Raw genomic sequence first — 24111 nt, forward strand, 5'->3', positions numbered from 1 at the left:
GAGATCCAGCCCTTATTCCCTCAGGATTCTCTGTCTGGGTCCTTTTGACTCTCCCCTGCTTGCGTATGGGCTCTCTCTCTCTCTCTGTCTCTCTCTTTCTCTCTTTCCCTCGTATTCTCTCTCTCTCAAAAAAAAAAAAAAATCAGAAGAGAAAATAGTAGTTGAAATGCAAAAAAAGATTAAAATCCTTGAGGTCTTCATGAACTTACTCTTCATCTTTTTATGTTTTTTTTTAACTGTTTAACATCACTAAATTTCTTTATTATTTAAAGTAGAAGAAATCAAGATATGAATCATAATTTGTAACTCTTTCAAGAATTGACAAAAGAAATTTTAGAGGAACTATTACCACTGACTAAAAGTGTGTATCTTTACTTTCAGTAAAAGGATCCTCTGCACTGTCTTTGAATATCTGTGAGCTCAAGGGACCTTGCCCTGTTAATGAAAGCAAACACTTTTTATAGAACAATAAATAATATTTACATGGCATTTATAAGTGTGTACATACTCATGCATAATGATCAAAACCTCTCTGTAAGCCCATGAGATATTATTAGTACAGTATCTCCTTTTTATAAATGGTGAACTGAGACCCAGAGAGGTTAAAGCGACTCTTGCAAAGCCCCCTGGAGATTTGAACCCAAGCAGTCTTGCTCCAAGGCCCAGATTTTTAACCACTGTGTCATACATGTTTCAGAGTGCTAAATGAATGACAAAAAGACTTAAAATTTAATAAGTTCACGGTTTTAGCCATGGGTGGGCTGTGTGGCAAACATGGTAAAGTATTTTAGAATACAATGAAGGGAACTTAAACTTGCATAAGAAACCTGTTTGCTAAGGATGATCAGATTTGTCTTCTAAATCCGACTTCAGATAGAGCCTCTTAAAATTAAATGCTTTATTTGCTTTTAGCTTTGCTAAAATATGGTGAAATATGGTAAAATATGGTGAAAAATGGTGAATTTTAGAGTTTATTGCTGTTATACTATAGGTGTTATGAGAAATCACATGCAGTTGAACAGACTCCCAGATCATTTCAGCCTGCATTTAATGTCCTACTGTGGTCAGATAATGCAGGTACAAACATGATTAAGACCCATTCTTCAAGTATCAAGGAGTTCCCAATCTAACAGCAGAGATGGGCACATTAAAAAAAAATAACCAGACTCTAAGTGATGTTATAATAAGTGATATAATAAAAATATCCAGTGTTACAGGGATACAGATTAGCTTAAAAAGGTTAACTGGAAGATATGTAAGATAAACCTACTTTTCATATAATGAAAGGAAATATTTCTCTACCTCTAAAATCAGTTTTGATATCTAACTCTGGTAGACCCAAAACATTCCCACCACAGTCTTTATATTTATTTCAGTAAATTGGGCTCTTCTGAGCCTAAATGCCCATCAAATGATGAATGGATAAAAAAAATTGTGGTTTATATACACAATGGAGTACTACGTGGCAATGAGAAAGAATGGAATATGGCCCTTTGTAGCAACGTAGATGGAACTGGAGAGTGTTATGCTAAGTGAAATAAGCCATACAGAGAAAGACAGATACCATATGGTTTCACTCTTATGTGGATCCTGAGAAACTTAACAGAAACCCATGGGGGAGGGGAAGGAAAAAAAAAAAAAAAGAGGTTAGAGTGGGAGAGAGCCAAAGCAGAAGAGACTCTTAAAAACTGAGAACAAACTGAGGGTTGATGGGGGGTGGGAGGGAGGGGAGGGTGGGTGATGGGTATTGAGGGGGGCACCTTTTGGGATGAGCACTGGGTGTTGTATGGAAACCAATTTGACAATAAACTTCATATATTTGGAAAAAAAAAATTGGGCTCTTCTGTATGGAAGCTCCTGAACTGCCGGTCCACTTCTGCCTTTGAAATCATTTGGATGAGTTATCAATATGTGAGAAGTAATCTCTGGTTCTATATACCGTGCCAGGACTTTAACAAAGATAATGGATTTTTTCCCAGTGCGCTGTAACAGTGGACTTACTTAGCCAACCAGCCAGCAGGTATCTGTGAGTTCAGACAGTGTGTGAGGAGAGGGTGAGGGACCTGGGCAGAGCAAGAATAAAGATCCATTAGGAGTTAGTCTCCTAAGCCTAATACAAGGTACTTCGGAAAACTGGCTCCTTGGCCTTGTAAAGTTTGGATCATAATTCACAGGGAAAAAAAATGAGATTTTTGTGTATTTTCATCCCAAAGAACAATTACATGTAATAGAAGAGAATTTCACATAAATTCTTACACTCATATTATGACCGAAAGTAAGAAATTTTTATATGTACTCATTCCAGCACTGAATTAGACTCAGACATATCCCTACTGAATTGTATCCTAAGCCACGCTGCTATTACTGTGTCAGCATGCAGTCATTTGCAGGATCTACTGAGGGTAGGACATTTTTTTATAGAACTTCAGAGTCTCAACAAAACCTCTAAAAACTTAATGTAGTGGTTGGAAACTGTCTAAATTTCACTGTCTTCTGCAGCAAGTTTTAGAATGACACAAAATAAATTACAGCTTAAATCTCAGTCTGCGCCTGGGATAATCTTTCCTACATGTTGAACTTCCAAGAGGATGGCCCTGGGATGGGAGAGAAACTAGTCAGAGTGGTGTAAGAGGGGGCAGAAGACATGTTTCGGGAGAGAGGACGATGCCAGCTCGCTCTCCAGATGCTTGAGAGCCCAAATGAGATGAGGACAAGGAGGAAACCACTGGGTTCAGCAACTGTGGATGTTGTTGGTGATTTTAACAAGAGGGGTTTGGGGAATCTGGGGAGCACAACGGTCAAATGGAATGAGTTGAGAAAATGTGTGCAAAATATACGAAGAGAAGCAACAAATAATAGATCATGTTGGGGAAGTTTTGTTCAGCCATCAGCAGAGGTGTGAGCCAGAATCTGGAAAGAACTGTGGGGTAAAAAAGATTTTTTTTCTTTCACTTTGCTTATTTGTTTTCATACCAAAATAACTATAGAGTATGTATCCTATGCTAATGCAAATAATCCAAGAGGGAAAACCTAGATCATGTAGAAGGGCAAGAAAGAATGAGACCAAAGTCTTGGAAAAGGAGAAAGGAGATGGAATCTGGCCCACATCTGGCCTAGATGGTGAGGGGGGTACCCTCCAGGACTAGATGGCAAAGAGATAATCTTAAATTCGTAATATAAATAGGAAAGGTAAATGTCAGCATGTGAAATCCAGACACCTCCAGTTTCCATCATTGTCACCCTCTTCTGATTGTAAAATGGGTTACACAGATCATTACAGCTTTAGGAACTGCAAAGAAGGCGGGATAGGATGGTGGTCCTGAAATGTGGGATGAAGGAAGTGGAATTAAACCTGACCTTGTAGGAGTTGGACGGAGAGGAGGGCAGGAATGTGGGGAAGAGGCAGGGATACTTGAGCGAGTGTAATGCACCGTGGCAGATCTTGTGTGACATTTATAGGTTCTCAGTGCTTCGAGTAATCAGGTAAAACATGTGCCCCTTTTAAGGGACATTTTGAAACATGCTGAGATGGTGTATGAGTAATGGCTCCTGTTGATCTCAGCAGGGTAAAGCCCTTCTGAGTACATGGTTTCTTCTCCTGGATTTTAAAAATACGCTAAGGGGCACCTGGGTGGCTCAGTCAGCTGGGCATCCGACTTCAGCTCAGGTGATGATCTCACAGTTAGTGAGTTTGAATCCACATCAGGCTCTGTGCTGATGGCTCAGCCTGGAGTCTGCTTCGGATTCTCCATTTCCCTCTCTCTCTACCCTTCCCCTGCTCATGCTCTGTCTCTCTCTGTTTCAAATATAAATAAATGTCCTAAAAAAAGTAAAAATACACTAAGAGAAGCTGAAGGAATCTAAGCACAGCCTTGGCCATTTTTCACATTATTTATTTTTAAATGTTTCTATAATATTTTCTGGCTAGCCTAGCTTCTAGTTCCATGACCTTGAACAGTTTTTCAGTGGCTCTATGCTTCATTTCCTCCATCTCCTCTGGGAGAAAATTGGATTGCTATAAGGATTGAGAGCAGTGCCTTGATACAGAGTGTGAGCTATGATTACTATTATAAAAATAGCACATTTTTATTTTTAGAAACTGAAAACACACACATAAAAGGAAGGTATAAAAATCAAGTGTAATGCTACTGCTCTGTGATGGTTACTCTCAATATTTTGATCTTTCCAGTCTTTATCCTGTATGTGTATAGTTTACATACTCCTTTGTACCTTGTTTTAAATTTAACCTGTCACAAACATCTACCATGGCATTAAACAATCTTTAAAACTCGTTTTAATGTCTTTATAGTCATTCATCATTTATAAAATTTTAAATCCTTGGCATTGTTTCCGTTGGTCTTATCTGAGTCTTAAATGATTATTGCTGCACTGGTGATTATAGCAATTGAGAGAGTAGGGAGGGAGAAAATGAGTAACTCGTATGGGGACAGAGTATAGTCACTCCTTAAATTTTGAAAGGCAGAATATGCACATGGGCTGAACTCCAGGAGTTTCTCTGTGAGGCTGGTTTCACTAAAGTCTCTCAAGGTCTCAAATATATATTTAATATGTGAATATATATTTTCAAATGGTTGATACTTGCTTTCATGAAGACTTCCTGTTTGCCGAAGTTGAAGCTGTATCATTTACTTCCAGCTTGCTTCCACCTAGAAATGTGGCTTTTTTTTCCCTTCATCAAGGAAGATGCCAAATAGACAAAAACAATGAAAACCTAGTGTTTTCATGAGGGTGAGGCAAATGGGCATTTTGATGTATTGCTATTCTACACACCTTTCTAGGAAAATACTTAAAAATGGAAATAATATATCCATTCCTAGTGCAGAGATAAAATTATTGTAAAGCTGCCCATGTGTATTTAAAGCAGCCATTAGAAAATTATAAAGTAGGTATCTGATGTCATAGAAAGGTGTTTCACAATGTATTGAGTAGGGGGAGCGAGCAATAACTTAGCAATATGCATAACATCATCTTTTAAAAATGTTTATGCATTTTTAGACAGACTTTGGAAGACTTTGGAAGGATATACCCCAAAGTATCTTGAGTGGTGGTATTCCAAATGATTTTTTTTTCTTTAATTTTTGCTATTGGGCATTTTCTGGGTCTTTTCCTATGAGGAAGTATTAAATAGGGTACATTCTTTAAGTGAAAAGAGAACACCTTTTAAAGGCAAGATAGGTGCATTTTTGTGACATTTGCACTGGCACTTGTATCTTCAGAATACAGCAGAGATCATGGGCATTTGATTCCCTCCCTCTGTGTGGGGAGCAATATAGAAATAGCATTTAGGCTGATGAACAGATAGACGGATAGTAATTTTAAGTTCTAGAACATGTCAGACTGGAGCTTCCATCAAAAACTGAAAGTGGTGGTTTGATGAATACGAAAATGTTAACCAGAGACAGGAATGTCCTTTCCTGACTAGCAGGTGCAAAGCAGATGACCAAAGGGAGGAGACAGAAGGAGAGAGGGAGGGAAGAATCCTTGAGGGGGGAAGGGAACTTGCTGGCACAGAGAGGGAGATTTGATCCACCACCGTCTGCAAGAGCTGCTCTGACACCTGAGACACAAGGTGACTTTGAGATTTCACGAGGGTTGGACAGGTGTGCAAAAACTAGCAAAGGTTTTCTTTTCTAGGGGTTGAAACCTTTTTGGCCCTTTACCTTTCTCTGAAAATCAGCTGGAAAAAAAGGAATTTGAAAAAAAAGAAAGACTTTCTAAGTAGATAATCAGGGGATTTTATTTTTAAGATTTATTAAATGTTTGGAATCAGATGAAAAACAGCTATTGGTGTCCCCAATTTCTAGCCACTTTGAGAGCATCTGTGATAACTTCTGTAGGACTTTTGCTACCCTCTCCCTCTTTAAAACTCCGGCGACTCTAGTAAAATTGATCTCAGATGACCCATGATTTTCTGATAATGGAGGCTACTGATTTTTGCTCATGTTTCCCCAGCTCACTTCCCATACCTCCTCCTCCTTCTATCTCTATCACCTATTTTAAAAAAATTTTTTTTAAATTAAGTTTGAGAGAGCTTGCACACAAGCGGGGGAGGGGCAGAAAGGAGGAGAGACAGAATCCCAAGCAGGCTCTATGCCACCAGCCAGAGCCCCACAAGGGGCTTGAACTCACAAACTGCGAGGTCACCACCTGAGTCAAGACCAAGAGCCCCACCGACTGTGCCACCCAGGTGCCCCTCTGTCATCTGTTTGTGATGGTTGGCCAGTTGTGCTGCTCTTTCATTTTGTTACTCCCCCAGCTCATCCTGCATGACTGACTTTCCCCATCACTGATCTCAGTGCCTAGGATGAAGTCCAAACACTGTGGCCCTGTCTTCTACATCTCACCTTCCATTTCTAGACTTGCTTCCCACTGCTGCCCCCTAGCATGCTGCTCTTCTGTGGTTGCTTAGTTCACTTTCCAACCTCAGAGAAGTGTCGCAGTTCCCACGGTTCCATTCACTCATTCTACAAAAAGTTGCAGGTCTGCCATTAGCGAGGCATGAAAATAAGCCCTCAGAGGAGTTACAGACCTCCATGGCACGTGAAGGTCATAACGGTACGAGGGAAGTCATGGACCACAAGTTCAAAAAGCCTCTCGCCACTGCTTTCTAGTTATGTGACCTTATGCAAATTACTTAATCTCTTGGTTCCTCAATTTTCTGATGTATAATTGGACATGGTTCACCTCTTAGGTGAGTTATTGTAATTAAATGTTGGGGCACCTGGGTGGCTCAGTTAGTTAAGCATTCAGTTACGGCTCAGATCATAATCTCACGGTTTGTGAGTTTGAGCCCCATATCAGGCTCTCTGTTGTCAGCGCAGAGCCTGCTTCAGATCCTCTATTCCCACCTCCATCTCTGCCCCTTCTCTGATCACATGCTCTCTCTCTGTATCTCTCAAAAATAAACATTTAAAATAATGTAATAGGGGCGCCTGGGTGGCTCAGTCAGTTGGGCATGCGACTTCGGCTCAGGTAAAGATCTCATGGCTCGTGAGTCCGAGCCCTGCATCGGGCTCTATGCTGACAGCCTGGAGCCTGCTTTGGATTCTGTGTGTCCCTCTCTCTCTGCCCCTCCCCTGCTTGTGCTCTCTTTCTCAAAAATAAATAAACATTAAAAAAAATAATAATGTTATAAAGTGCAAAGCAGATTGCCAGGCAAGTAGTAAGTACTCAAAAATTGGTAGTTCTGTTCCTAACTCCACCTCAATTTTTCAAAGAACTTAACAATTTTCTAGCATATAGGATGTTATAAGGGACCTGAGTAGTAAAGTAAGAACATGGGGAGTTCAGAGAAGACAAAGCACAGAAAAAATTACTAGGCTGATCTTAAAATGCTATTGAGAGAAGACAAGGTAAGAGTTTCCTATGAGAGTGAATAATAGAATTAAACATACAAACATAAGAAAAGACCAAGAGGGGGAAGCCCTCCCTTCCTTTGGATCTTTATTCAAAGTTCCCGTCTTGATGGAACCTTCCTTGCTACCCTACTTCAAATTGCATCCCGCTCCATTCCCTCCTTCCCTATTCTGATGTGTGTTTTCTCATTTCCCTCAATGCCATGCCATGTATTTATCTTGTCATTTGTGCCTTCAAAAGAATGTCAACTCCACAAGGGCAGGGGTGGGTTGGTGGGTGGGTATTTGCTGCTATATTCCCATTCCCTAGTGGAGTGCACGCCAGTATGTTCAACTCTTTGCATTGGGGTTCTAGGACATGGAATTTGGCTGATAGAGCTAGAAAATCTGGTTGGAAATCATGCGAGTCACTAAATAGCAGGGTTTTAGGTTTTTAAATTTACGGAATAGAAACTCATCATCTTAGTTTTTTTTTTTTTTTAACATATGTTACATTAAAAAATGATAAAGAGTTTGAAGACTGACCTAAGAAGACAAGATAAGAATCTATTGTGGTAGTGCAGGAACTAAGTGAAGAAAGTCTATACTAAGTATTAAATAAATAGGAAGGGACAGCAAACATTCCAGCAGAGTTACTTAAATATGACTGTTAAAACATTAATAAAAGACTAGAAAAATACAGTCATGGAAAGTAGCATGGGGTAGCCATCCAAGAAATTACATTAATGCATATATTCTAAATGTATTTAAAATATACTGCAAAGAGTACATATAGTGTGATTCCATTTGTATAGACATATACATAAATGTATGTTATTAATAGGTTTATCTGACAAATATACATTAGCATGTGCAGAATGGCGTTAAGGAAGATACTCACTGTCTTTAGTATTATGTCACACAATTCTCTCTTTGGTTACTTTTCTGTAAGCATGTATTATTTTATATTACAGTATCTTTAACTTAAGTTAAATACATCTCATAAAAGCAATACCAAGAATATTCCTCTAATCACACTTATTTTAAATCTGTCACCTAAAATCTCTTGTGACAAAACACATGAGCATTAAAATGTTAAGTACATTTTGTATTTTGACTAAAAACATAAGGTGACCCTCAATTCACAAACAGTAAAGAAGCAAATGAATTTGGGAGAGCGTGATCCAAAATTGGAGACATTCTTAGTCAAGAATGAAGCCACTATTTTGTTCTAATTTATCAAAGACTCAGAAAACATCTCCTAATTAATGAGTAATGAAGACATTGAGAATCCACACAATGTAATCTCCCAAGAAAGGGTTAAAGTTTAAAACCTTGGATGTTTTACACAGACACATACATTTATTTCATAGTTTATAAGCCACTTAGAAATTTGGTTGTGGTGGCCAAAGTGATAAGAAATGAAACTAATAGTAGATTTGGCATTCAAAACAATTGCTTTGAAGAAAGCTTTTTATAGTAGATCTTTAAGTAGTTTTCTGAAAAAACAGTCCAAATAAAAATGGTCTGAATCATTCCCTATTTCAAAATAAGACATTGTATGTTATTTAAAAATGAAAAATAGTACTCTCTGAAGCAGTTTTAGATACCCTCAAATCTTAATTTTGTCATTTTCTACTTTTTTCAGGTGCCAGTTCAACAGATTCTGAGAGTGAAAGTTTAGCTTTCAAATCAAAACTTGGAGCCATGCCACAGTGAGTGCCTATGATCCCATCAATTGTCTGTATAACAAAGAATGTCACGAGAATCATTGGGGTACAAAGCAGCACGCATTGTGCTTTGAAGGAAGAGGTCTGCTGATGTCAGTCAAAGATCAAATATCTGAACGTGAACACATTTTTTTTAACTTAGGAATTTAGACTTTGAAGTCTGCATTTCATCACTGAGATGCCAAAATCAAACCATATACAATGTTAGTCTCAATGACAACTAACTGGTTGTAAATATGTAAAACTAACAGTCACATCGAGAGGAAACTAGTTAAATCATTACCAAAATATAAAGGAGGACCACTTTATTGATACAAACTGGAAAATGTCTAAGCCAGAAATGGGTTTCCATTTGGATAAAATCTATTACTGGTTAGATCTTATGAAAATGGTAAAATTTAGTTATTCTTAGGAAGACAGATGGGTTATTTTCCAAAATAATAATTATGTAAATTGATATTAATAATTAAGTTTTTGCAAAAATAAAATCAAACCTACCAGAATCTTGCAGAAAACTCCATGAATATTGAGACTGTGCTAATCAATTTCTTTGATCTGCTAGTATATACATAACAATTATATCTATCCAGGAGCATGCATATATATATATATATATATATATATATATATATATATATATATATATATATTACACACACACACACTCTGCCACCTCTGACTTCAGATAAAGATCTCAAGCATAGTAAAGTTACATGACTTGCTTGAGATTGTACAGCCAACCTCTTAGCAAAGCTGGGCCTACCAACCAACTGTTCTTAACCTTTCTCTACACCTCACTAACTTTTATGGGTAAGAAGAGACAAAAATGCCAAGACATTCTCAACAAAATGAGGAACCAGGACAAAGAAGAACTGCTAGACTTAAAATAGACCACTAAAACCATGAACTAAATACAGAACCCTAACCCTAGGACTTTTTCCAGACATTTTCTTTTCTCTTAGGATTTCCAACATCAAACTTTAGGTTCTCTGATAATGGCTGAATTATATATAGCTTCTTTTCTCTTACCCATGTATTTATTTTGGTAAAATCTATAAGGCCCATTCTATGTATGTATTGACTATAGCCATTCTAACTGTAGGTTATGGTTTCCCATTTCTGAAGCACTTACAATTGAAGTGGACTGAGTACACAAAAAGAAACTGAAATATTCTCTGGAAATCTTTCAAAGAATAATTCCTGATTTTAAAAAGTCCTGGGACGCCTGGGTGGCTCAGTTGGTTAAGCGTCCGACTTTGGCTCAGATCGTGATCTTGCGGTTCATGGTTTCGAGCCTCGTGTCGGGCTCTGTGCTGACAGCTCAGAGCCTGGAGCCTGTTTCAGATTCTGTGTCTCCCTCTCTCTCTGCCCCTCCCTGGCTCATGCTGTCTCCCTCAAAAATGAATAAACATAAAAAAAATTTCTGATGGAACCCACTTGCCTTTTTATTTTCCAGAGCTCAAAAGAAAACAACTTCTGTTTCCTTGACAATAGGATCATCATCTCCAAAGACAGGAGTGACCACAGCTGTGATTCAGCCATTATCCATCCCTGTTCAACAGGTAAGTCCTCGTACCTGAAACCACAAGGAGTCAAACTCATTAGCAAACTTTGCAAAGCAGACTTCATGATTACAGCTTCGATTCCAACTAGTACACTCCCTGCAATATTTTCCTAAGTGGGAGCACAACGCGGGGAGGAAAGAAAACGGTAGGTAAAGTTCTTCCTTTTAAGCACTAAAAATAATGTTTAATCAAAAACCTATTACCAGTTAGTCAACATCTGCTTTCCCATTGGGAACATCTCTAACAGCCAATAACCTGATAATACGCTCTCTCTTCGAGCTATGACTATTTGATTATTCTTCCACAACTATGCCCTCTTCCATTTAGCCTAATTTATTAGCTCATTTAAAATAGAAGCAAGAAAAGTTGACATACCAACAAAAGTTTTTCCAGGAGCTAAACATAATCATTAATTATTAATAATAATAATAATTATTATTATTATTATTATTATTGGCTTAACCAAGCATTTTTACCCTGCTTTTATTTCATTACAAGACTGCCATGTCCAAAAAAGAACAACAGTACAAACTACTGAGGTAATAGTGAGCTTACTTTGCAGATACAACAGGAATTTAAAAAAAAAATTAGAATCTTTAAATGTTTTAATTAGATGTATGTTACTTTGCCTTTGTGCTATGAAGTGTATATTTAAAAACAATACTCACAAAAGCCTTCCCCGCCCCCACCCTTGAAGTGTAAACTAATTCCTAACTAATCACTGTGTTCTGTGAGCATCATCACCAGGCCTTCTATCTATTGAGCACTCAGGTATTGTAGAGTAATACTCTGGGATCTGTGGTATGTAGAAACCATAGAGAAGAGACATTTGAAACTTGAAAAGAACCAGCCAGTATAACTCACTTAAAGATGGTCTAAATATTTGTTTTAAATCCCTAAATCAGAGTGGAACCTATAGAAATATATCTGATTATATGTAGATTTTTTTTTTTTGGTGTTTGCTATTTAAATATTGATAAGTGATGGATGCTTAGTACCATGCTAGGCATTTCATTGGAGAAAAAATATCTGTCACCATCTTCATTCCCAGTTTATAATTATTATTAATTATGTACATTGATATTAATAATTAAGTTTTTGCAAAAATAAAATAAAACCTACCGGAATCTTTCAGAAAACTCCATGAATATTGAGACTATGCTAATCCTATTTCCTATGGGGAAATAAGAAATATAAAAATATGAATATTGCAGAACACATTAAAAGCCTAAGAGCAGGGGCACCTGGGTGGCTCAGTCGGTTAAGCATCCGCCTTCGGCTCAGGTCATGATCTCACGGTGAGTTCGAGCCCCGCATCGGGCTCTGTGCAGACAGCTCAGAGCCTGGAGCCTGCTTCTGATTCTGTGTCTCCCCTTCTCTCTATGCCTCCCCTGCTCACGCTCTGTGTCTGTCTCTCAATAATAAATTAACGTTAAAAAATTTAAAAAAAAAAAGCCTAAGAGCAGAAAATATGTATTTACGTATGTAAAACCATAATAACGTAAACAGCACATTTTAAGTGGTTTAAATTCTACAGGAGCACTAAATGGAAGGTAATCTAATCTATTCTGACAGTATAGGCAGGAGGCTGAAGGGCTCACAGAAACTCTGTTGCTTTATTATCATCAGCAACAGTCACACAAAATTTTAACACGCTGGAGCCAGATTGCCTGGGTGTAAATCCCAGCTCTACCACTTACTAACTCGAAGAGACCTTGACTAAGTGATGTAACCTCTCTATGCCTAACTTCTTCATCTGTAAACTGAAGGTAATACCATCTATCTATCTCATAGGATTATCATGAGGATTTAGGGAGTGAATCTCCACATAACATTTAGAACAGCAGCTGGCACATACTAACTACTGTATAAGTGTTCAAATAGTCTATGCACATAAAAAGACAGTGAAAAGTGAAACCCAATCCTAAATCACAAGCCAATGAAAAGTCTTACAAGGATAATGAATAGGCCCTTTCCATCCTAGCATCTCTACAACTGCCAACATTCCTGATGACATCTTGTCATATTTAGACACATAATATCAGATCACTATCATCTCGGGGTAAGAAGCTAACAATTGCTTATATAGAGCAGAATAAACCCAAAGTGCTTGAAAATAAATGAATTTAGAAGGAGAAATCATTTCCATTCACTACTCTGGAATCCTTCTATTTCCCCAGAGATGAGTTCCATTCAGTAAGTATTTCAGCACCTTTATTTTTTTCATATCAAGAAAAAACAGTATCCTTTTTTTTTTAACTTCCTATAATTCCTTATATCAAAAAAGAGTTCAAGTTAAAAATAAGGTAGGGGGATGTTTGATAATTTACTCTCCACTGCCAGTAACTTGTGCTTTTAATTCAATGAATCCAGACCGTATTTAAAAATAAAATACAATGTCTGTGAGAACTTTGGAAAAGACCCCTGTGAAACCCCCACACACAGAAATCCATTTGGTAATAGCATTTAAAAGCTCATGGATCCCTAAGGAACCAGGGAGCTTGTACCTTGAATATCCTTTTGAGTAGAGAAGAGTAACAGATGTGAAATGAGGGTGTAGAACAATGTCTGTACTGTATGTAAGAGTAGACCAGCAAAATGATATATGGCGATGTTTTCTTTCCCTTGTTTCATTCATGTGGAGTGATCCCAATAATGAAAGGTTTCTTTAGCCCATCTGTTCAGCAATTTATATATTCAGAATTTGATCCCTGTGTCTCTGCTTTTTCAGGTTCACAGTCCAACCTCGTATCTCTGCCGACCTGATGCAACCACTCCTGCCTCCTTTCCTCCTATTTTTACAAAGGTCTGACATCTGCAAGTCTCATTCTCTGTGTTTGCTTTGGTCCTGAAATTCCATTCACATGGATTCACATGTGGCTTCATGTGGCAGTCTTTAAAAATGAAAACGAACAGATCAGTAGGCTGTCATGGTTACCTTTGGGGCTAAATAGGTATTTACCGAAAAATTGCTGGGTGATTATAATCTTGTGAAGGGTCTAAAAAATGTGGGCATGGTCAGTGACCTGATAGAGCTTACAATAGAGTGGGAAAGCCAAGACAGGTGGGAAAAAAGACAAAATGCTGTGTTTGAAATTGTTTGGGAGAAACAACAAGTTTTATAGAAATAAAAAAAAAAATGGGTAATAATTCAGTTTGTTCTAAGTTTGTGTTTTGCCTTGCCAAGCTGAATGACCTCCATTTCATCTGTCAACAGCTCAACTCAGAAATGGTTCCATGTAGCATATCTTCTCTCTCTTTCTTTGTTTTTTTGTCTTTGTTTTGTTTTGAGAAAATTACAAACCTTTATTGAAAGACCTCTAAAAAGGCCTAAATAAGTGAAGAGAAATACCATGTCTGTGGACTGGAAAATGGTCAAGAAATCATGACTCCCAGATTAATCTGTAAATTTAATGAATCTGGCTGAAATTCTAACAGGTTCCTTGTTTCATTTGTTTGTTTGAATTAGAACTTGGCAATTTGACTCTAAGATAAACCCAAAAATAGCCAGGGTACTCCTGAAGAAGGAAAATCATATGATGGTAAGGAAGGCAGGAGATTAGTCCTTGGAGATGTCAAGACTTTGTAAAAATATAGTAGTTAGGACAGTATGGTGCTCGCATAAGACTAGACAAATTGACAGGTAATCAGAACAGAGCCCATAAAGACACTCCAGTATTTACAGAAACCTGCAGACCACTGGGTAAAGAATGAATTCCTCAGCAGAGATAAAAAATATATATATATATTGGACTCCTATTTTATACTTTTTACAAAAATCTACTCCCAGTAAACTAAAGGCAAATGTAAAGAGCAAATCCATAAAACATGCAAGGCAGTGGAGAAGAGCATCTTGCTTGTCTTCTTGGAGGGAATGATTTTTTTTTTCTTCTAAGCCAGCCTGAATCCAGCTTTATTAAAGATCTTTCCATAAACAATATTTACTTTAAGACATGGCAACAAATGATATTTGACAACAACTTTGAAAGCCCCCTCCTGGATAGATTACAAAAAGAAAAAAAAAAAAAAGATTGTGTGAAACCTTACCAAAAACAGTGCCACTCTAGTAGTCCATGAAGTTGTCCTTCGTTGCTTAGAACAGCACATGTTACCAAGGTGTGGATAATTCAGGTGCTGTGTGACTTTAGAGCTTTTTGAAAACAGCTTCACCAGATCATCACCAGGAAATCTGTTATCTGCTGTATTGCTACCCAAGACACGGCTGATTTTGATGGTGTCAATGCACCTCTTGATTTAAGTAGATAAAGAAGATGTGAGGTTTTGCTTTCCCTCCCCATGGTGCTTCACTACTGGGGCCTGGCATATGGAGATGTTAGGGAATTCCTCCTGGGCACCAAGAGAAATCCTTGAAAACTAGACACAAAACCTTGTTCCTCCTGAATCAGTGACATATTAGTGGTATATCCCCTTTCTCCAGAAGAAAACCATGAACCATACTGTGTGCCAAACACAAAGCATAGTAAAAAGAAACATAAAACAAACTTCTATATTTTTATAAAGGAATTCTATATTTTTATAAAGGAATCACAAACTATGGAGTGACTGGAAGCATAGAGCACCCCTCCCTGGGCATTTTCAGTGCCTTTTACCCTCTGTGTCTAGACTGTAGACCATCTCTGTTCTCTGTAGGATTGCTTTCTTCCTTCCTTGCATTTGCTTTCCCCTTTATCCCTTTGGGCATCTTTTCTCCCTGCTTTGCTGGGTCCTTTTTGGGCCTGAGCTTTGGTTTTGGAGGGGCAGGTGTAGAAAATAAATCTGCTGATCTCCTTTGTATCTCAAACTAGCTTTCCCTTTGTCACCCTTAGCATCTTTGGGGACATGATGGTGACAGTGAACGCCAGGTGGGCTTTGCCAGTTTAAGAGGTGCCTCCATCTATTTCCTCCTACTACTCTGGTAAAGATTCCCAGGTTTCGCAGCTGGTCAGAGGCGGAGCAGCACTTCTGCCTGTGGGCCCCCGGGCTTCGCTTGGGACGGCAGAGCTGGCATGGACTGTGGGACTTTGGGCGGTAGGGACACATGAGAGACTGGGAGAGGAGCTGGCCTCATGTGGCATTTCTTGCTAAATAGTTGGACCCCTTCAAGGAATCGCAATATCAGGTGGGCTTGGTATATGACATGAGATACCCTTATATGGACCTGAAACACACTCAGGAGTCCCAAAGTTTACCGAGTGGGTGGTGCAGATTACCAAGCACAACTTCTGAATGCAGTCTCCTTCAGTGCTCCTCATCATGTTCCTGCAGGTTCTCCTAGTGGCTCATTCTGCCTGGCTGTGGCTTTTCTCAAGATAAAAATGTTTGCTCCAGGGCGCCTGGGTGACTCAGTTGGTTAAGCATCCGACTCTTGGTTTGGCTCAGGTCATGATCCTATAGTTGGGGAGTTCGCGCTCCCCATCAGGCTCTGTGCTGACAGTGTGGAGCCTGCTTGGGATTCTCTCTGCCTCTCTCTCCACCCCTGCCCCCCTCTCTTATTTGTCAGCATAAGTAAATTAAAAACAGAAAAAAAGTTTGCTCCAGGTGGAATCAAATTGTGATCCTGGAATAACTGGAGTTTTGACTCTTCAGGTCCTTGGCATCCTGCCCATTTTCTCTATCTCTGACTCTCCAAAGTTTGAACAAAACCACACAATCCTAATAAATCAGAGTCTCTTTTGGTGCCTGAAAGGTCAAATATGAAACATATTTGTGTACCCTTTGAAATCTACCACAAGCAATTTCCTGGACAAGCCTGGAAGTGTTTAATAATGAATCCACACGACCTGAAGCCTGTGAGCAGCACTTTGCCTGCTGTGGTCCATTAAATTGGCTCTTCTCTGGACCCGATCACAAAGTGAAAAAGTCCATTTAAAACCAGAGATTTCCTACATTAAAAAAAAAAGGGGGGGGTTGAAGAATGCAGTCAGAAGTAGTTAATAATCTTAACCTTTTTACTTAAAAAAGGCATTCTTGTTAACTACCGAAATTATCAAATGCCTTCTCCGACTTAACACTAGATTCTCATAGTTCCTCTGCCAACCTCATCAACTTTGAGAATTTCCTTAGAGCTCTAACACACTCACCGAAGGCCATTTGCCACAACACTTGTTTTTCCCAACAGGCCATTTGTCATCCCTTCAGATAATCTTAAATAAATAATAAACCGAAAAGACCACACAACTTCTTGATGTAAGTTTGTTTGCTTTTGGTTGATGTACAGGTGAATTGCTTTGTCATATTTGAATTATTTTAAGACTTCTATATGACCTATGTAAGATCTCATGCTGTGAAGTCAGAAGTTTAAAAAGTCAAAAAGTTTAGTTAAAAAGTCAAAAGTTAAGTTTAAGCCATTGCTAGGTCCTCCTGGAGAAAGAAGGTAGAGAACCTATGGAAGAAGACTGGGCATCTTTTGATATTTAATAACAAGTATAAAAGCTTTTACCTCTTTGCATCTGTGAAGCCAAATTAACTTCTAATCTGTCGGACTGTAAAAATGTACTGGTCTGGAATTGGAGTGGGGTCCGGGGCAGCGAGGGTAATTGCAAAGGAAGAGGAAATGAAGGTCATGAAGGGAGATGTACTACGGGTTTTATTGTTTTACTCAGAACTTTAAAATGAGAAAATCCCCAAGCCCCTTGTGTTAATAAACCATGTTAATAAACCTGACGTAGGAAACCCATTGGCAAAGGTGTGTTGGGGGGGGGGGGGAGTACATGGAAAGTTGGAGCATGTGAAAACAAATGTATGCCTTTTTTTTCCTTCCTGTCTGGTTTTCCCAGGAATCTACGTTCATATGAAATATAATGGTTTGGGGAAGTTTGCATTCCACCAGCTGACTCTTAAATGTAGATAAAGGTAACAGGCATTACCATAAAATTCCATAAATATGAAGTGGCAATAAATTTGCAGAGAGACACGAAGTTTCTAGAGGCCCAGTAGTAAACCCTACTAATGTCATTACATGGAGATTATGAAAAGCTGACAACCAATGGGTTTAAAGGTGTTTCTTTTTATCTGAGTTAGTGGTAATTATCTTATGATGCAAGTTTTGCCTTTTTTTTTTTTTCCGGGAAGCTTTGGAAGCGTTATTGTCTGTTGTGAAATTGTGGACATGTGCACCAGTCTAACAGGGAGTGTTTTCCTTGAATTTTAGGAACTGCAAAACATAGCTGCATCAGAGGGTCAGGTGGTGGTACTGGAGTGCCGGGTCCGAGGAGCGCCCCCTTTGCAGGTCAAGTGGTTCCGACAAGGGAGTGAAATCCAAGACTCTCCAGACTTCAGAATTCTACAGAAAAGTAAGGAGAGGTGCCCATTCTCCCACATTCATTCATTTTCTTCCCTCAAGCTTCCAAAAAACCAAGAAGGGTTTAGTCATTTGGATGAATTGGTTTCTATTTTTGGGAGAGTAGTAAGACCAGATAACCTGCAAATATGTGGGGTCCAGTGTATTTAAGCAGTGGTGGTCACTTGTGTAACCCTTTGAAGGTCTAATGAAAGTTGTATATATGTCAGAAAATGTTACAGACTTGTGAACTCAAAGTAGGGCAAATAATTTGAGGAGGAGTATAAGCCTCCTATAAGCCCCTCTATGGATTGTGGTTTATAAAACTTCCTAGTATAAGCTGTTTGTTACTGGTGGAATTTGGGTTTCTGTATTTCTAGAAATATAAATTGATCTATCACTTTACTCTTTTGTACTGTGGCATTCCCTATATTCTGTAGACATGTCCTAGACAGAGAAAAGATAGGTGGATTTATTATTAATGGAATCCCGTTCTAATACTCTGTTTTGATTTATTTTTTCCTCATGTGGCAAACAGAACCTAGATCTACAGCTGAACCTGGTAAGAAGCTTTTTCTTTTTGTTCGTTGGTAACGTATCTTTGGGGTTTCAATAGTTCTTTGTCTCAGTTTTAAAGCCATAAGCAGAACAATGTTTTTGCAGTTCGCTGGAAATACGAAACCCCCTTAAAGACAATATCTTCTTTATCATGGGGTGTGTCCACTGCATTTTACATCAACTTCTTTATTAGTAAAACATTAAGTTCCATTCAGACAAGAAGGTCAAGCTCAGTGGTTTAAGGCTTTTTTAAATATAGTCTTTTATATTCAGAAAGCAAAGCAAGTTAATAAAAAAAAATCGCCCTAAAATTCCAGTAGAAAAGAACCATCTGCTACATACTTTCGCTAACCAAAGCCCAGGAACAGCTCGACCCTCCAGCTTAGAAATGCGTCTCACATGAGAGCAGCCCAGAGATGTAAGCAAAACTGACCACCGGTATTTCTCATTTATGTAGCCTGAGCCATAAACTTGTACAGTTCTCCCAGCATGAAGAAAGTCATCTTGCCCTAGGATCTCTCTTAATTACCGGGTCATTTGACCTCATCAGAGTGCTATGTTATCCGGAAGCGCCAGATCCAACTCTTCTGCTTCAGACTTCGTGGATATTTATGACTCCTCATGAACTAAAACAACATTTGAAAAAGAAACAATAATGTTTCTCTGTGTATTTTACAGGACGCCCACCTCAAGAGTACTTTCTTTTGTGTTTCTCCCTTTGGCAAAATTACAGTTTTCCTTACTCCTTGCCAAAGGTTGAAAAGCTGATTTGTGCTTTTCTCCAGCTTTGAGCAGCTTCTGCCATCATGTCCCTTAGGAGCCATGGCTTTGCTCTGTCCCTTCTTTGACGACTTGAAAGTTCTCAGTGGGCTACTGCAGGTCAGGTTACTATGGTTAGTCCCGGACCTCTCACATCCGAGCATTGGGCGATTAAAAGTAGGATGTGATCCTTTTAGGATCCAAAGGTTAAAGGGTACTGAGTAGCATCCTTAAGGAACAATTGGAATTGATCTAGTGCCTTCTTGTCATGATTACAACCAGAGATGTTGCCCCACTTAATGTGTCAGTCACCACACCAAATACTGTAGTCACTTTCCAAAACATAGAAATAGACAACTTCATATTCTGTGATAGGTCTTTATATAAAATTGCATCTTGGGGCACCTGGGTGGCTCAGTTTGGTAAGCGTCCGACTTCGGCTCAGGTCATGATCTTGCTGTTCGTAGGCCCCATGTTGGGCTCTGTGCTGACAGCTCAGAGCCTGGAGCCTGCTTCAGACTCTGTGTCTCCCTCTCTCTCCACCCCTCCCCTGCTCACACTCCGTCTCTGTCTCTCTCAAAATAAATACTAAAAAATTACAAATTAAAAAATTGCATCTTGCTGGTTCCCTGATACATGGAACTTCTGAGACTCCATCTGCTGCATGAGCTAAGATGTTAGGGCACATCTTGTGTTTACTATTTTAAATAGACTTATTGATAGATATAAAAGTAGGAGCCAGATACCTCTCTATCTACAAAAAAAAGTTGATGTGAAAAAGTCACGGGCAGTTTATATCTTATGATACTTTATGTGCAAATAAAACTGAAGTTTTGAGCCACAAATTCTAAAAGCATTATTACTGGAACAGATTACTGCTTTTGATGTTGTGTTGTGGATTTTGTGCAAATTCATGCAATTCTTTTTCATCATGTTGTTATCCCTTGTCGTTACCTATAGAGGTGATGATGATTTATGAAATATCTCCCATGATCTGTGTTGGAAATTCATAAACTAACCATCATCTGAAAACTCATAACACTGGTTAGAAGCTGCATAGTTTAGTTTCTGAGTACATATGTATTTGGAAATTGAAAATACTCAATATATTGGCTAAGAAGGAATAAATTTGGGTGTGGAGGGAGAACAGAAATGTCTGCTACCACCCCCCCTTTTCCATCCTCTTCCGTTTTATCCCTCAAACTACGAACTCTTTTTCAATTATGATTTTCTGTTTTGCTTCTAGCACAATCATGATTTGATTATGATTATTTAATAAAATTAGTTCTCAGCTTGGTGGATAAAATGACCTCTAGACATACATCGGTGCCTTTTTAACATGGCAAAATCATGAAGAAAAGAGCAAGATAATGAGGGGAACTTCCTTTTAAACTGCATATCCTAGCAATATAAGTTTCTCCTTTCATGTTCACTGAATTTTCTTATTTTTCACCCTTTAGTCAGATCTGGAAGCATTTAAGAAAACAGGGGTGCCTGGGTGGTGCAGTTGTTGAGTGTCCAACTCTTGATTTTGGCTCAGGTCATGATCCCAGAGTCGTGGGATTGAGCCTGCTTAAGACTGTCTGTCTCCCTCTCCCTCTCCCCCTCCCCTTCTCACAATGTCCTTCTCTCTCTCTCAGAAAGAAAGAGAAAAAGAAAGAAAGAAAGAAAGAAAGAAAGAAAGAAAGAAAGAAAGAAAATGGACTCTTCCATTCTAAGCACAATAATAGAATTTGCTGAGAACAAATATATCTTGGTACAGAAATATGTCAACGAAATCTGTCAATATAAGAAAAAAGGGGTGTCTGGGTGGCTCAGTTGGTTAAGCATCCAACTTCGGTTCAGGTCATGATCTCGTGGTCCGTGGGTTCGAGCCCTGCATTGGCCTTTGGGCTGACAGCTCAGAGCTTCAAGCCTGCTTCGGAGTCTGTGACTCCCTCTCTCTCTTCCCCTCTCTTGCTTATTTGTTCTTTCGTTCATTCTTTCTCTCTCTCTCTCAAAAGTAAATAAACATTAAAAAAATAATAGAAAAGAAAAAAAAACTTGTATACAGTCAGGAGCTATTAAAAACAAAACCCGTGTGGCGTTGGTGGCTCATTTGGTTAAGTGTCTGACTCTTGATTTTGGCTCAGGTCATGATCTCAAGGTTCATGAGTTCAAGCCCTGCATCTGGCTCTGTGCTGACCACCTGGAGCCTGCTTGGGATTCTCTTTTTCTCCCTGCCCTTCCCCTGCTGTCTCTGCCCTTACCCCCTTCTCTCTCTCAAAATAAACATTAAAACACACACACACACACAGCTATATTTCCCTGAAATATAATTTCACAATTATATTTATTACATTACTAGAATTGCTCATTTCTCTTTTATGCCAGAGCATTAAAATGCTCTCCATCAGGGAATCTACAATAGGCATGTAGTGTCAAATAAAATTCATGATCATATTTTTTTAAACAAAAAAAACCCTTTAAACAAATGAATTCAAGTGGACTGCTTCTGTGAGCTGCTGCTGTGAGAACTTCAGAACAAGCAAATGTTAAAATATAATTTGTATTTAAACAGTATTTTGGCATGCCTGACAAAACTAAGTATGATTCTGATTCTTTTACTAGTAGCCAATTGTTTTCCTTACCCTGAGCTTAAAGTTGACCATTGACATTGTTGGGGGAAAAAAAACCCAAAAGATATTTTGAACTGCTTACTTTCCTTAAATGACCTGATTGGCTATCCATTAGGCCACTGAACTATTCAACTGTATAAAGTGGATGCAGGAACTGACTTCCCTGATCGCCGTTTTTTAGCCACTGTTAAGTGGAAAGCAGAAAAACAGACATGACTACAGTACATCTGAGGAAAGAGATAAATTTTATAGGACTAGGCCAGTGATGTTTTCCAAATGCTAAAACATAAATAGTCTTTGAAATTCAGGAACATATCTGAGCATTTGGGTTTTATTACCCTCTCTTCCTACTCTCCAGTCCTCTGACACATTCACTCTTGCTCTCTCCTCCCTAGTTGGTGCTCAATCTCTCTTTTCCTCTCTGCTTTTCCCTACTTCATTCTTTTTATCTCTTTATGCTTCTTCCCTTTTAAAATCATGCGTTAGAGCTATAGAAATGAAATTCACTAGTACCTAGATATAGCCCCATTAGGGATTAGATATTCAGATAAAAAAAGGAACCACCAGATTCTCTCCTAATGCATTTGAGAGACTGAAACAGGTTTTTCTTGTCACTACTGTGTTGTATCTGTCTAATGTGTTTTACACTCCCTTCTCTGTCTAGACAGAAGTCGGCTTGCATCACAAATCTTTTCAGACTGTTTTGTGAATTAATAGCTAGTCAGCTTACTTAAGACCAACATCCGTTTGTCATATTACCTGCTCTGGCCTCTTTCCTTGACATTCTGACTTTATACTGATTGAATCCTTCAAAGACTAGTCTGGGGTGGAGGTGGTGTGGAGGGCACAGAACACTCATTTGACAGCTGTTAATACTCAGGCCCTTACTCAGCTGTCTGGATGTAGCCACAAACTGTATTGAGTTACTTCTATAGCATTGTCTGGTGGTATGCGAAATTAAAAGTCCCGTGTCTTGCTGGCTGGGAAGTTACACTTATAAAAATATGATGCCTTGTACTTTCAGTATAAATCTCTGCTAACCAAATGCCACCCATCATCTTAGGTCTTCTATAATAGAATCCATGTTTTGATTCTGTGATTCAGAATGTGAAGTTAATTATATTTGTTAGATGTACTAAGGTGCTGAGTTGTAGGACAGCAATGGTAAGGATGTTTGAGATCCCAGTAGATTATACATAGTTAAGAGCTTAAAGGTTAAACAAAGTTTAAACAAAAAGTGGATTGTGTGAAACCTGTGATTCTCAAACTGTGTGACGAGGTGCCCTGGGGCACCACACAGATTGACAGAGGTACTGTAATGTTTGAAAATTTTAATGCAAGTACAATGATACTCAGCATTTGATAGACACAGCTATTAGCTTGAAACAGTTCAGGGTTTCAACATGAGGTCACTCCACATTCTTTTCTATGACATCATATCTATGTGAAACTGTGTTTTTGATGTGTACATGTGCTAAACAAGTAAGTGCCATGTGAAAATCAATGTGGAACATGAAATGAGGCTGGCTGTGTCCCATCTGATCTCAAGAGTTCTGCAGTACCCAACAGATGCATGCATTCATTAGTTAGTAATTGTGGTTATTTAAGAATAAAATAATATTTTTCTTTCAACTTATATGTGTTTTTTCAAATAGTAACTAACTTGTTAAGACCTAAGTACTTACTATATTCTTTCAAAATAACTACGTAACAAATGAAGGTATATATTTTGGCTTAGGAGCATCATAAAAAAAAAAAAAAAAACTATTACTGAGACACTTAGGATCCCATGGACCAAGAAAGTTTGGTTTAATCTTTTGGGAGAGAGGCACATTTGAGAGTGCATCAAAAAGGAAACTCAGTGACTCTTAGAATTCTAAATTCTCCATGATCTTACTCCCAGTCATCTTCTGCACTGACCTTCTAGAATGCTGGCCTGTGAGCGTTTCCTTTCCAGGCAGAGCCTAAAGGACTTCTTTCTGGGCAATCTGAACATCCCAAGAGAAACAAAAAATCCATATGTGTGATATGGGAGTTTTTCCAACAAAGAGGCCATCTAGATCACCATACCGGGAAGGCCAGAGTGGGCAAGCTCCTCTGTCTTCCTCTGAGCATCTAATCAACTCAGAACCATGTCAACGAAAAGAGAGAAAAGACCTCTGAAGAAACCTGCATCATGGATGATCTAGAAGAAAAGAAGCATCTTCCCTGGAAAGCAACTTGAATAAAACAGACTTGCAGAGAGAA

The 24111-nt window shown here is 38.6% G+C and overlaps 1 protein-coding gene across 2 annotated transcripts in view; it reads left to right on the plus strand.

Annotated features, from left to right (window-relative positions):
- The window catches only part of PALLD (palladin, cytoskeletal associated protein), a 397361-nt gene that overhangs the window by 158984 nt on the left and 214266 nt on the right, over positions 1-24111 (plus strand). For both annotated transcript variants that reach the window (XM_047091561.1, XM_047091562.1), the window contains exons 3-7: positions 9004-9070; positions 10542-10647; positions 13382-13456; positions 17801-17942; positions 18468-18491. In XM_047091561.1, coding sequence (XP_046947517.1) covers positions 9004-9070; positions 10542-10647; positions 13382-13456; positions 17801-17942; positions 18468-18491 — 414 coding nt within the window. The remainder of the gene's footprint in view (positions 1-9003; positions 9071-10541; positions 10648-13381; positions 13457-17800; positions 17943-18467; positions 18492-24111) is intronic.

Source organism: Lynx rufus, unplaced genomic scaffold (genome assembly GCF_022079265.1).
Source record: "Lynx rufus isolate CCGP_SWC_20201006 ecotype Redwood Valley unplaced genomic scaffold, mLynRuf1.p SCAF_3, whole genome shotgun sequence".
Lineage (NCBI taxonomy): Eukaryota > Metazoa > Chordata > Mammalia > Carnivora > Felidae > Lynx > Lynx rufus.